Source organism: Halteromyces radiatus, assembly GCF_025201355.1.
Source record: "Halteromyces radiatus strain CBS 162.75 chromosome Unknown BX664scaffold_6, whole genome shotgun sequence".
NCBI lineage: Eukaryota > Fungi > Mucoromycota > Mucoromycetes > Mucorales > Cunninghamellaceae > Halteromyces > Halteromyces radiatus.
Window position 1 is genome coordinate 28,780 of NW_026251692.1, and position 13,192 is coordinate 41,971.

At 35.6% G+C, this 13,192-nt stretch overlaps 5 protein-coding genes across 5 annotated transcripts; 3 read left to right on the forward strand and 2 right to left on the reverse strand.

Moving 5' to 3' along the window:
• The first annotated feature begins 20 nt into the window (after nucleotides 1-20).
• On the forward strand, nucleotides 21-2,498 carry BX664DRAFT_336995 (uncharacterized protein). Its single transcript, XM_051546143.1, has 9 exons — nucleotides 21-97; nucleotides 170-271; nucleotides 342-731; nucleotides 802-1,136; nucleotides 1,205-1,340; nucleotides 1,432-1,595; nucleotides 1,660-1,966; nucleotides 2,084-2,187; nucleotides 2,281-2,498. The coding sequence occupies exons 1-9, from the start codon at nucleotides 61-63 to the stop codon at nucleotides 2,410-2,412; spliced, it is 1,707 nt and encodes a 568-aa protein (XP_051397854.1). The 5' UTR covers nucleotides 21-60; the 3' UTR covers nucleotides 2,413-2,498.
• A 918-nt stretch (nucleotides 2,499-3,416) lies between these two features.
• Nucleotides 3,417-3,608, forward strand: BX664DRAFT_266754 (uncharacterized protein; the record flags this gene model as incomplete). The annotated part of the gene is made up of 1 exon (XM_051540922.1): nucleotides 3,417-3,608. A coding segment is annotated over one exon (192 nt), but the record flags the coding sequence as incomplete, so codon positions are not given.
• Nucleotides 3,609-8,344: 4,736 nt separating this feature from the next.
• BX664DRAFT_299737 (uncharacterized protein) lies at nucleotides 8,345-9,377 on the forward strand. The gene is made up of 3 exons (XM_051542318.1): nucleotides 8,345-8,474; nucleotides 8,567-8,712; nucleotides 8,798-9,377. Exons 1-3 carry the CDS (start codon nucleotides 8,366-8,368, stop codon nucleotides 9,266-9,268), a joined length of 726 nt encoding a protein of 241 aa, XP_051397856.1. The 5' UTR covers nucleotides 8,345-8,365; the 3' UTR covers nucleotides 9,269-9,377.
• Nucleotides 9,378-9,526: 149 nt separating this feature from the next.
• On the reverse strand, nucleotides 9,527-9,979 carry BX664DRAFT_337001 (outer membrane protein TOM13-domain-containing protein). The gene has a single exon (XM_051546144.1). The coding sequence runs from the start codon at nucleotides 9,922-9,924 to the stop codon at nucleotides 9,646-9,648; it is 279 nt and encodes a 92-aa protein (XP_051397857.1). The 5' UTR covers nucleotides 9,925-9,979; the 3' UTR covers nucleotides 9,527-9,645.
• Nucleotides 9,980-11,330: 1,351 nt separating this feature from the next.
• Nucleotides 11,331-11,847, reverse strand: BX664DRAFT_315998 (uncharacterized protein; the record flags this gene model as incomplete). The annotated part of the gene is made up of 2 exons (XM_051542706.1): nucleotides 11,331-11,533; nucleotides 11,592-11,847. 2 exons carry the CDS (start codon nucleotides 11,845-11,847, stop codon nucleotides 11,331-11,333), a joined length of 459 nt encoding a protein of 152 aa, XP_051397858.1.
• Nucleotides 11,848-13,192: the final 1,345 nt, after the last annotated feature.

Here is a 13,192-nt window from a genome sequence, read left to right on the forward strand (position 1 = left end):
TTGACTTGCTTGGATTTTTTTTTTTTTTTTTGTTCTCCTTTTAACTTTGATATTAAATCAATGTCTTCTGGCGACAGTTATACTCAACGAGAAACAGGTAACTTTAAATCATTGCCATTTAGTATCAAAAAAAAATTTTTTTAACTCCAAACTTTTATTACTTCTATAGGGTCGAAAAATGTCAGTGATCTTGCTAGTTCGTTTTTACATTCTATGGGACAAGAACTAATACACTCTTCAAATGATAGTTCCTATTACCATGAAAAAGATGGTAATCATTTTATCCTTTTTCTACATGATTATTATCAATAGTTAATTTACTTTTCTTTTTGTTTTGATAGCCCAATTTGCGCGTGAAGACTATGAACACCATCAACGACGTAGAGAAAGACTAGATGACGGTTACCGTGAACATAATAATAGTAGTAGTGCCTATGACGATAGAACGCGAGATAGGGAACGACGATCGAGACGAGAGCGGTCCAAAGAACGACAACGATCGAGAGAAAGGTCACATCATCCTAGTCATCGTGATCGTCGAAGTGATAGAGAATATCGTCGGAGCCATAGTCGACGTAGCGTAAGTCCACGAGAACGTAGCAGAGGTTCTAGTCGTCGCCATGATGAAACTACAGTTATTCCTTTACATAAAAGACCTCGTCGTCTCAATAACTGGGATGTAGCCCCACCTGGGATGGAAAATATGACAGCCACTCAAGTAAAACAAACAGGTAAACAGATAATGCATATAAATTGAATTCAAATGTTTTTAATGATTATTTTTTTTTCTATTTTTATTAGGCCTATTTCCTTTACCTGGACAAGTAGTTGGAACCAAAACTCCTCAATCATTTGCACCTCCAAGTGAACATCCTTATTTAACTGAAAATCCTCCTCGTCAATACAATCATCGAACTTCTGGTCAAGACTTTTCATCTCCTGCTACTGTGACGCCTCCTATATCTTCAGCAGCAAGACAAGCCCGTCGCTTATACGTTGGTCAAATTCCATATGCCATTGATGAGCAATCTACGTCTAACTTTTTCAATGAAGCCATGAAACAAATGAAAGGATCTGATGAATCTTTTGTTTCTAGTGTCCAAATTAATCGCGATAAAAATTACGCTTTTGTAGAGGTAAATAAAGTGAAGAAGAATGGAAAAAAAGAATTGTTGTCATATATATAATCATCATCTCTATATAGTTTAAAACTCCTGAACAAGCTACGATGGCAATGGCATTTGATGGAATACAATTTCAAGGTCAAATACTTAAAATTCGTCGACCTAAAGATTATCAACCACCAGCAGATGGCTCAGGCGATTATACTGGTCCTACATGTATGATTAAGAAGAGAAAAAAAAAGAGGATAAATAATTCTCAGAAACAGAAGATTGATTTACTCTTTTTTTTTTTTTCCTAACTATATAGATACGCAAGCACATGGCCTTGCAAGCGTACCGGATTCACCAGATAAAATCTTTATAGGTGGTTTACCAACTTATCTTACAGATGATCAAGTTGTAGAGCTTTTGAAATCTTTTGGTGAATTGAAAGCATTTAATCTTGTTAAAGATACGAACGGTCAATCAAAGGTAATCAAAAGAAGAATCAAATAATGTTTACTGAAATGGAAAAATTAATGTTTCTTCATGATAGGGATACGCATTTTGCGAATACGCAGATGTTAGTATTACGGATTTGGCATGTCAAGGATTGAACAATATGGAACTTGGAGAAAAGAAGCTAATTGTTCAAAGAGCTAGCGTTGGAGCAAAGAATGGAGGCTCAAGTGGTATGAATACACTCTCTGGTGGTACTGGAAGTAATAGTGTAGCAATTGAATCTCGAAGTATGATGACAGATATTCCCTTTACTGGAGCAAAAGATGATGACGCTACTCGTGTATTACAATTAATGAACATGGTTGTACCTGAAGAATTAGAGGATGATGAAGAATACCAAGGTAACATTCATTACATATATATATATATATATATATATATATATATATTTACATATGGTCAACTGATGAATGATTTTTTTAATATGACTAAACCTTTTTTTTTTTATTCTACAATAGACATTTGGCAAGATATTGCTGAAGAATGCGCCAAGTTTGGTGTTATTGTTGACATGAAGATTCCTCGACCTGCTAAGGATCAACAAGTACCAGGCTGTGGAAGTGTAAGTTTCATAAAAACGTTATGATAGCAAGTAAAAAAATATTAATATATCTATCTTTTTATCTATACTTTTAACGTGGATGATTTTCAATAGATATTTGTTCGGTTTGAAACTAAAGAACAAACGGTAACAGCTCTACAGTCTCTTGCTGGTCGTAAATTTGCTGACCGTATCGTTGTTGCTTCCTATATTGATGAAGACAAATACTTATCAGATTATTTTTAACTAATTGATTTGCCTAAATGATTTTTTTATATATAAAAAAGAAAGAATGAATAAAATCTGTACTCTTTGTTAGCTTGTTGTTGGAATTACTTTTAATTGTCCTTTTTGTTTCTAATTCGAATCATGTTCCATAAGGATGGATTAGTATGATTTTTATTTGATTTTTATTTGATTCAATAAAACTCGACCTGCTTGTCCTTCTATCTTTTTTTTTTCCTTGTTGGTTATTTTTTTATATACAGTATTTCCAGAGTTAGATGGCGCATGGGGGGAGAAAGATAGCGTTCATTTTGATTTTTGGATGGCGGAGTTTTTGATACTAACCTGGCGTATATTTTGAAATCTACTTGTCGCGTTTTTTGCCCTTTCTTTTCGCATTTTTAGAAAAATTACTTTTGAATAAACTTTCTTTTACAGTTCCTACGATATGACTTATCAATTTTTGTACGAAGATGGAAATGGAAATATAGTTGACGAAAACGGTGATGATCTCATGAAGTTAGACCCTGAAGACGACGAGACAATTAAGCTGGAAACTAAGGTGGATTATACATCTTATATCAAAGTACAAATGGAAATTGACAGCAACAACGACAACAATCTAATTGATATTGATGGTGATATTAGCGAAGTCAATGAAACATCAACAAATTACACAAGTGTAAAAAAAAAAAAGGAACTACGAGGTGCATACTCTAGAAGAGAAAAGAAAAGTGATCACCTATATTATCGAACATTGTGTTTCAGCAGCAGCAGCGGCGGCCCATTTCCAGCTCAAGGCACGAACTGTACAGAACTGGTGGAAAACATACAACGAAGATGAAAACAAGCTCTTTGGTGATTGCAAGAAAAGAGGTCCTAAAGCAGCCATGGGTGATGAACACAAACAATTCTTGATTGAATACTATGACGAAAACCCTTCGGCAGCAATCGACCAAACCATGGAAAGTTTATGTCAGCAATTCAGCGAACTAAATGTCAAGAAGTCAACTGTGTACAACTTTATGAAAAACGAATGCAACTTGTCATTTAAAAAGGTACAGCTTCACTCAGTAGTCAGAAATAGTGACGACAATATCGACAAACGGTACGACTGGATCATCAAATGGACACGAACGGATATGGATTTTCTTGGAAACTGTATATTCATCGACGAATCTGGATTTCATATCAACATGAGACGTGGTTTGGCATGGTCAGCAAAAGGAACAACACCTATTGTAAAGGTAGCAACAACAAGAGCTAAAACGCATACCATATTGGGAGCTATATGTTCGACAGGTGTTATCAACATTAGTCTTAGAAAGCCAGTGAAGTCTCAGTCAAAAAAAAGGAAGGTAGGTAAGGATAATGGAAAAAAGAAATCAGTAGGTACAACAACAGGACATTATATTCGCTTTTTGAACGACACGATGGATATTATGGACCAGTATCCCGAATTTAAAGGGTATTATCTTGTGATGGACAATGCGCCAATACATCAATCTAAGGACATTGAAGCAACGATTACCGAACGGCAATACAGATGCATTTATCTTCCACCATATTCCCCCGAGCTCAACCCCATTGAACAATTCTGGTCTGTAGCAAAGAGCAAACTGAAGCGGTCCAATCTTATGGATGATGAAACTTTATCAGACAGGATAGCTGAAGCTTGTAGTTTAGTTACTCGTAGTGATCTTACTGGATTCATCACACATTCTATCAACCGCTTTGATGATTGCTTGAACAAACGTCCTATGTGATGCTCTTTTTTTATTTTTTTTATTTTTTTATTGTTTTAATAAAGCATACTTTTATTAAAATATACGTGATGTCTTTTAATATTGTGTTGTATCTTTATTATCATTCCAAAAAAAAAAAAAATTGTAAGAGTACCTTAGAACGCCATGGTAGATTGGACGTATTCATGCGACAAGTAGATTTCAAAATATACGCCAGGTTAGTATCAAAAACTCAGCCATCCAAAAATCAAAAAGGACGCCATCTTTCTCCCCCCATGCGCCATCTAACTCTGGAAACACTGTATATGTTTGATTGTCTACAATTCCTGGATGACGGTTTGTGTAGTTTGTTGCAGGTATGTGTAAATATGTATATCTCATACGGTGCACACGATAAGTCATACCGTAAACGGAACGATCGATAGTATTTAAATGTTGATGTTGATTGATGCTGGCTTCCTTGTTATAAAATTCAAAGATCATGATGGCTTTTGGATGTCGCACAATTTGTCGCTTTTGGTACAGCGACCTCTCTCTTTTTTGGACGTACTTATTTTCTGTCGACGGCTAAATTGGCGGCTTCGGGAAATTTTTATCCGAAATCTTTTTAAGGGTGACTCCTCCTTTTTTTTTTTCTTTCACTCTTTTTCTTCACTTTTCTTTTTTTTTTTTTTTTTTGTATTGACCTTAGTCTTAGTATATCATTTTAGTAGTGTTTATTAGTCTTTAGTAGTTAAACTTTTATTCAATAAAGACTTTACTTTTATTGAAATCACTTCATTACATGTCAATCAATTGATTCCATCTTCGAATGTACTTTTTTTTTTTTTTTACATGCGAATGCATTCCTTTTTATTTTTTTTTTATAGATAAAGTATGAAATACGCAAATACGATAAAGACGAAAGAAAATTGTGTGATACTATATTAGTGTTGTTGACGGTTTAAACGACGGAATTGACGCGGGTGTTGGTTGCGAAGTTCTTCGAATAGCTGAAGGTATTCCCTTAATGTCGTTTCCATTCTTGTTGTTATATCTGGTGACAAGTTGGGTATTCTTCTTGCAGCTTCCAAGTCTTCTCTTTGATGGTATGCACTTGTGATCATGGAACTAATCGATTGAAGCTGGGCATCTACATTAACGGCTTCAACAGCAACGTCCAACTCTTCTACAGTGGCTTGATGGTCGACTTGTACTTCAGCAATATTGCCATCATCATCATCATCATCATCATCATCACCAGCGATTGCATCCAGATCCATATTCACATCGGGCTCATCTACGAACAGAATAAGAAATGTAAGTTGTTTTTTTTTTTTTTTTTTTTTTAGTACCATCTCTTGATTCCAGGGTTTCCATGACTTCATGAAATTGTATGTATAATCCCGTGTATCTTTTCAATATATACATATGCTTACATGGTGCAAGTCTCTGTTGAAAATCATCACAAGTGCACGATTCAATCAACGTATCATCATTAACCTTCACTCTATACAGGGAATTTTCATTTGAAAAAGATCTTACAGACCAAGTACCAATAGGATTAGAAGGGCAGCTACTATTATCACCATCTGGATTCGTTATCATAGTAGGCATTCTTTCGATAGCAACAATGGATGCAAGGTACAACCTACGAGCTTGTTGATTTTCTATAGGACCCATTCGACCGTCATTGATACTTATTCTTTCCCGTTCTGCTCCATTAAAATATTCGACATGATGAGTAAGAATAAACACCAAACGATCTAAACGTCTGTTTCGCAATCTTTGGAAATACTTTGTTTTCAGTTGATTGTGCCATGATTCGATATAATTGTTTGTGAACATGTTGTAATGGGCTGGTGAAAGGTACGCTTGACTCCATCGTGTCATTGTTTCTTCATCCTTAATCCATGATTCTTCGAAATAATCCAAGAATTCATACTGACCACTATACTCCTCTTGGAAGCAAGCAACTCGAGTATGAAATTCATCAATTTCCTTCGCCACCAAAATACTTCTCAGGCTGATCAACATTTCTTCTCGAAGATTAGCAACATCACGAGCAGTATGTGATCCATCTAATCGAACTTTCTGCTTCAATTGCCTCTTCCATGCTTGCATGACGTGAAAACCACAGTAATGGATAAAAGTAGATGGAAAGGCAGCTTTGATGGCATTTACCTCGGGTACGGAACAATCAATGGTGACATATTGAGGACGAAAATTGCTGCTATCGCGTAGATGAACCATCCATTGATTAATGGAACCAACAGAATGATCATTGGTAAACATGTATGCTGATGGATACCCCTTGCCAGTAACGCGATCTCTGATGATCAACGTGTACATAACATCCATGGATTTGGAGGAAATGCCATGAGTGGCGTCCAAGCAAAAGGAAATAGAAGTACCCATTCTACGCTTTTGATCTGGTGATTGAAAACCTAGGGCAAAGAGGCTGGTGTTGCTACTGTAGGCTTGTAAATTGCCAGTGAATATGTTGTAATTGCGTAAAGGGAGGACCCTATTTAACCATATTCCTAACGATGTCATATCATCTCGATGGAATTCGTACAACTGGTGTTTGATCTGATATATACGTAAAAAAAAAAAAAAAAAAAAGAAATACTCTTAGTACAAGTCCGATTCATGCAAGCTGTGATATCTGTAAATGTGCGTGGAAGCCTTTTTTTTTTTTTTTTTTTTTTTTGCTGTTAATGACATGCCTTCAACATTCTGTTATAGACATCCTCATAATTGACTGGTCTCAAGCTGGGATTGCCATCGTTATTTTCAATCCAATCATCAAGTTGTCGCATGATGCTAATTCGGATGTTGCTGCAATTACCACTCTGTCTCAATTCCCTCGTAATCAAGTCAATCGCTTGCGTGGTCAGTGGTAGAGTCCTTCGATCACTTCTTTCACCAGGAACATGACCGCTGTGTCCTCTTTGAAGAACGAACTCCATTATGTCAGGTGTACTGGCATACTGAGTCACCTTCAAACTTCCAGAACAGCCGCATTTTTTGGAAGGTTTTTGAGCAGGACGTTGAGAACGCTCCCTGACTGGATACTCTCCACTTCTGTGGCAGTGATAGGTTCGACTGTAAAGCACAGTCGCAAGTTCACGTCTACGTTTATAAGTGCGCAAAACACACCACTTTTCACAACACAATTCCTGTATCTTCAATCGACAGGCGTCCCACTCGTCAAATTGAACGCAGATAGGAACTTCTAAAGGAAGTTCATAAACACCTCGTACAGTTGTTGGGAGCAAAGCATCGCGAAGGTTGTTGGCAGTGTAGATAGTTGAGGACATGTTGTTATTTACGTAGATATCACTATAGTAAAGAAAAGGAAAATATAAAGAAAAACAAAGAGTAGAAGAAAAAAAATTTTAAAAAAAGGGGTATCACTATTTATTTCACAAGTAGTGTGGCTTGGTGACGAAGTCATTGGTTTGTCGTAGTAACTAATCCACAATAAAAACTTATATCGAAGTGAAGAATATTGGAATCGTATCGTATCAGCGTTTCTCTTATCTATAAAAAAAAAAAAGAGAAAATAAAAAGGAATGCATTCACATGTAAAAAAAAAAAAAGTACATTCGAAGATGGAATCAATTGATTGACATGTAATGAAGTGATTTCAATAAAAGTAAAGTCTTTATTGAATAAAAGTTTAACTACTAAAGACTAATAAACACTACTAAAATGATATACTAAGACTAAGGTCAATACAAAAAAAAAAAAAAAAAAGAAAAGTGAAGAAAAAGAGTGAAAGAAAAAAAAAAAGGAGGAGTCACCCTTAAAAAGATTTCGGATAAAAATTTCCCGAAGCCGCCAATTTAGCCGTCGACAGAAAATAAGTACGTCCCTCTTTTTTTTTCGCTGCCGTCCAAAAACCATCCACAAACCAATTTTGTCGCATAATCCATTACATTTGTCGCAAAATCCATTACATCTGCCGCAAAGCAGTTACACGCATGCGTGTACCAAAAACCATCTGCGTGCATCACGAAAACGATTGGCGGGCGCCAGAAAACCATTTGGCGTGAGCGAGAAAAATGATTCACATGTGCCACAATTCATTTGCATGTAAGATAAATCTGGCCACCCGCCAGTATTTGGCCTCGTCATCGGATAGTTCTGTCCAGCGATTTCATTTTAAAGTCAGATGCGGATATGATGACAAGCCTCTCAGCTTTTTTTTACATTTGGTTTGAATTTTACACTCTTTAACATCAATGGCATATTTGGAACGGAATCAGGACGCTACAGTATATATTGGAAATCTGGATACTAGAGCAACAGAATCCTTAGTATGGGAACTTATGCTACAAGCTGGACCTGTGGGTAATGTCGACTTTTTTCTTTTTTTTTTTTGTCATAAAGGAAGTAAATGCTAATACTCAACTGACTCTCCGCTATTTTGTATTTCTTCATAGTAAACGTTCATTTACCAAAGGATCGAGTAACTCAAGCACATCAAGGATTTGGTTTTGTTGAATTTTTATCAGAGGAAGACGCGGATTATGCAGCTCGAATCATGAATCAAATACGATTATGGGGAAAACCAATTCGAGTGAACAAGGTATACTTTCAGATACAATACTTTCGGATACATTCAATTACATCGATATTCACTCACATTGTTTATTATACTATACTTTATATAGGCAACAGCAGATCGACGAAACTTAGATGTAGGTGCAACATTATTTATCGGCAATCTAGATCCTGAAGTAGACGAAAAATTATTATATGATACATTCAGTGCTTTTGGTCAGATTATTCAAACACCCAACATTACTCGTGACCCTGAAACTGGCAGTGCTAAAGGGTTTGGTTTTGTTAGTTTTGATAACTTTGAATCATCGGATGCTGCTATCGACGCAATGGATGGTCAATTTTTAATGAACAAACAAATAAACGTATCATATGCATTCAAAAAAGATGGAAAAGGTGAACGACACGGATCAGCTGCGGAACGTCTACTTGCGGCTCAAGGTCAAAAGAATGTACAAATGCCTCATCGATTATTTGCCGATCAACATGGTCAACAACCACGGCATCAACCTTCTCCTATGCATATGAATTCAGAAGTAGCACCATCAGGTTATTCTCCCTATTATGGATCTTATCAATAATATTACCATTACCATTAGTATATTTTTTTTAGTATTTAATAGAAACATTATTATTGTGTTTTTATATATTTCCAATTTTAAATAAACAATAGGATATTTGATCATTTTTATTATACTAGTTATTTGACACTTAAGTCTATGCATGTATTATAGTAGTATATGACATGAACGACATGATAATCACTCTTTAATGATTTCTCAAAGTGCCTAATCAGGAAAGAGATATTTCTTTTTCAAAAAAAACAAGTTTGGGTTATGAAAAATCCATACAAGATGCCCTCATTTTTTTTTTTTTGGGATGATTATTTGATGATAATATTTTATTCAACATTCATTCTCTATATTATTATAAGTTATTTAATTACAGAGGATATATATCATTTCCTTTCCGGTCGTTCCAATTCGTTATGCATCGATTTCTTATATTCTGCTGTAACATTTAAGGGTAAACCAACAGAAGATACACTGATATTGCTGTTGCGTGCAAAGCCAAACCAACCATATTTTAATACTAGTTCGTTAGCTAAGATTTCACCAAACCCAAGCATGACACCATTGATAAAGGGTAACAGAAAGTTGATGGCAGTTGACTTTATGAAGGAGAGGAATGCAGGTTTTTGATACCATTTTTCATCTCTTGGAACGATGGCTGACATTTTATAAAGAAAAAAGAAGAAGAAATAAATAGGTATATGAAATGAAGAAATTCACTAAGAGAGAACGCTGTTTTTTTGTTTTATCATATTTTTTTTCCACTAAAAAAAGAGGACGGACTTTAAATTGGTATTCTTTGGAAATCAAATCCCTTTCACTTTGTCCCACATACTGGATTTTGCAGTTCGCTTGGCGGGTGGCTGGATTGTTTTTGACGTGCACTTGGAACTAATTCTAGTTAGTTCTGTTGAATTGCTACCATCTGCCTTTTTTTTGTTTTCTTTTTTTTTTTTTTTCTCTCTCATTCAATTCTTATTGAAATAAACATTACCAACAGACTCATCGTATTTTCGATCTGTCTTTATTCTTATTTTCATATATTTTAATACAATCAACTGTCTTAATGATATACGCTGAATTTCTTTAGTTTTTTTAACCTTTTTATATTGCCACTATTATTAGTGGTGAAATAGTGTCTGATGCAAGAAGGATGGCGATGGACTTTATTGGTAAGATATATCTATTATACAACATATATAAAACTATATGAAATGACCCTTATTCTTATTTTCTCAACATTTAGCTCTATCTATTACAAATTACAAAGGATTCCTATGTTGCTAGCATTGTGTCGCCCCTACGTCTGCCCGCCGACTTCTCTGATCTTGGTTTGTTTAGAGACACCATCAAGTACCCCTTACTAACAAATGTGGTCCTTATCGCAAGTACAAACCAGAGCTAGATCAAACACCAGTTGTACGAATTTCATCGAGATGATATGACATCGTTAGGAATATGGTTGAACAGGGTTCTTCCTTTACGTAATTATAACATATTCACTGGTAATTTACAAGCATGTAGAAAAATTGATACATCTTGTTATTGAGGAAGGTAAGCTTACAATCATTTTCTTTACATTACTCTTATTCAATATTAATCAACTTTTTCTTATGGTTTGCAGGATTAACAGCTGCAGCTGCAGCGAGGAGAACTTTCATCAATGTGAGAACAGCTCAAGGGTATGTGCGTCTGTATAAGCAAGACTTAGAGCAACATGTTCCGATTGCCCGCACTACGAACAATGGAGGGAATCGCAAACTGTTTGATGAACACACCAAGTTTTTGATCCAGTACTTTGAAAACAATGCGGCGGCAACGTCTGTCTGAAGCTAGAGATACACTCTGCAAGCAATTCCCTGGTCTGACTATTACCATTTCTGGGCTTCAAAAGCACGTCGTCAAGCACTGTCGGTTGTCTCCTAAGAAACTTGAAAAGTTGCCCCCTGCTCGTGCCTCTGACCGTGTACTAGATCTTCGGCATGACATCGTACTCTCTTGGTATCAGCTCTCGGATTTGGATTACCTGTCTACCTGCATATTTATAGACGAAGCTGGATTCAATATGCATCTACGTCGTAGTTTTGGGTGGTCTCCAAAAGGCAAGCCGGCCAAACATACGAATACCTTTTTCATCGAAAATAGTTGTATATTTCCAGACATTGCTTAAAATTCGCTTTTGCGTCTCTTGTTGATAATCATAAAGTTCTTCGTTGCCTGGATTATCAGCAAGGTAAACCATATTAAGAAACTGAACGATTTGTGCCGAACACGCTTAAATGAAAGGTTAGAATTCGATATATCAGAAATTATATTTTACTGCTGCACTTACTAAGTGGAAAACCAGTGATAACTGATGTATCATCATTTGATCCAGGTTTTTGGATTTCGTCGGCATATGTGTGGTAACGGAGAGGCTGTTGATTGACCTTCTTTTCCCAAATTAAAAAAGCGTTGTTCGGATCATCAGTGTAGCAAATATCAACTTGTGCGTCTTCAATTCTTTTGGTTAGTATAGCAACGTTCTCTTTGGTGTATTTTTCACCATAAAACATGCAAATGGCTTGACCTCTGGTAATGGTTGGCATGGTGACAAAGACAATGTGAAAAGAAATACCCCCTTCGGGCACCCCCCTCTGCTCAAAAAAAAGGGAATTCTTATTTTCACCCCCCTCAGTTTGTTATTCTCACCCCCCCCCAAGCTAAAAAATAGCCAATAAAACACGAAATACCTTTTTTTTTAAAAAATGCACATAATATATATTTTATACTATTATTATTTTATTTCTTTAGTTTGTTTTGTTTGTCTGAAATAAACGTTGTTATATTTAATCCAGTCTTTTATTGATTCTAGGTGATGATGGATGATGGATGATGGATGATGGATGACTACTTTGTCATTTACTATTCTTACTTCTCTTGAACTATTAAACAAATATTACACTTCTTACCTTTCATTTAAAACAAAAACTTGTTCGATATCTGACATAATCATAGAATTGTGGCTGTTTAAGGTCATGCACGTCAATTTGGACAGTCTTACCAGGATGCATAAAGAAGTTTTTTTTTTTTCTTTACGAAATATGTAATATATTGGTAATGGATGATGGGTGATGGGCGATGGATGATGACTGAATATAAAAGTTTTGCTGAAATTTATCGACTATATGAAAAAAAAATCAATTTTATTGGCTATTTTTTAGCTTGGGGGGGTGAGAATAACAAACTGAGGGGGGTGAAAATAAGAATTCCCAAAAAAAAAATTGTTTTCGGAATTTCAAATTGTACAGTCATAGAATGATCGCGCTTCTAGTGCAAGACTGATGTTAATGGTGACAATTGCTTTCTATCGCTCTTATCTTTTTTTTTTTTTTTTTTTTTTTTTTTTACAATAAACGCTCTGGCGCTCCGCTGGAGCTTTTCGAAATCAAAGATTTGTGTGGGCTCTAGATTTTCTTTGGAAGGTGTGGATTATAGATTGTTTGGAAAGTGTGGATTATTGATTTGATTGGAAGGTGTGGATTACAGATTTCTTTTTGGAAAGTGCGGATTATAGATTTGATTAAAATTTGGTGTGGACTATTGATTTGATAGGAAGGTATGGACTATTGCTTTGATAGGGAGGTGTGGATTATAGATTCAATGTGAATGCGTGTAATATTGATTTGATGGACACGCTTGTACTATTGGTTTGGTGGGAAGATGTGAATTATAAATTTGATGGGAAGGAGCGGATTATAGATTTAATGCGAAGATATGGATTATTGTATTTCTTTTTTTTTTTTTTTTTTTTTTTGAGAAGGCGTGGACTATTGATTTGGTGGAAAGTGGGCTGCAGATTATTTTTTCCTGAAAAGTTTCTGGAAAGTGGTGGAAATCATCAATCATAGATCTTCAATCATCACAAAAGAGGCACATTGTCAAGAGGAGGGC

Coding starts and splice junctions, on each gene's coding strand:
- BX664DRAFT_299737 (XM_051542318.1), top strand. CDS start 8,366: ATGGCATATTTGGAACGGAATCAGGACGCTACAGTATATATTGGAAAT. Junction 8,475..8,566: donor GCTACAAGCTGGACCTGTGG/GTAATGTCGACT, acceptor ATTTCTTCATAG/TAAACGTTCATTTACCAAAG. Junction 8,713..8,797: donor AACCAATTCGAGTGAACAAG/GTATACTTTCAG, acceptor TACTTTATATAG/GCAACAGCAGATCGACGAAA.
- BX664DRAFT_337001 (XM_051546144.1), bottom strand. CDS start 9,924: ATGTCAGCCATCGTTCCAAGAGATGAAAAATGGTATCAAAAACCTGCA.
- BX664DRAFT_336995 (XM_051546143.1), top strand. CDS start 61: ATGTCTTCTGGCGACAGTTATACTCAACGAGAAACAG. Junction 732..801: donor CACTCAAGTAAAACAAACAG/GTAAACAGATAA, acceptor TATTTTTATTAG/GCCTATTTCCTTTACCTGGA. Junction 1,596..1,659: donor ATACGAACGGTCAATCAAAG/GTAATCAAAAGA, acceptor TCTTCATGATAG/GGATACGCATTTTGCGAATA.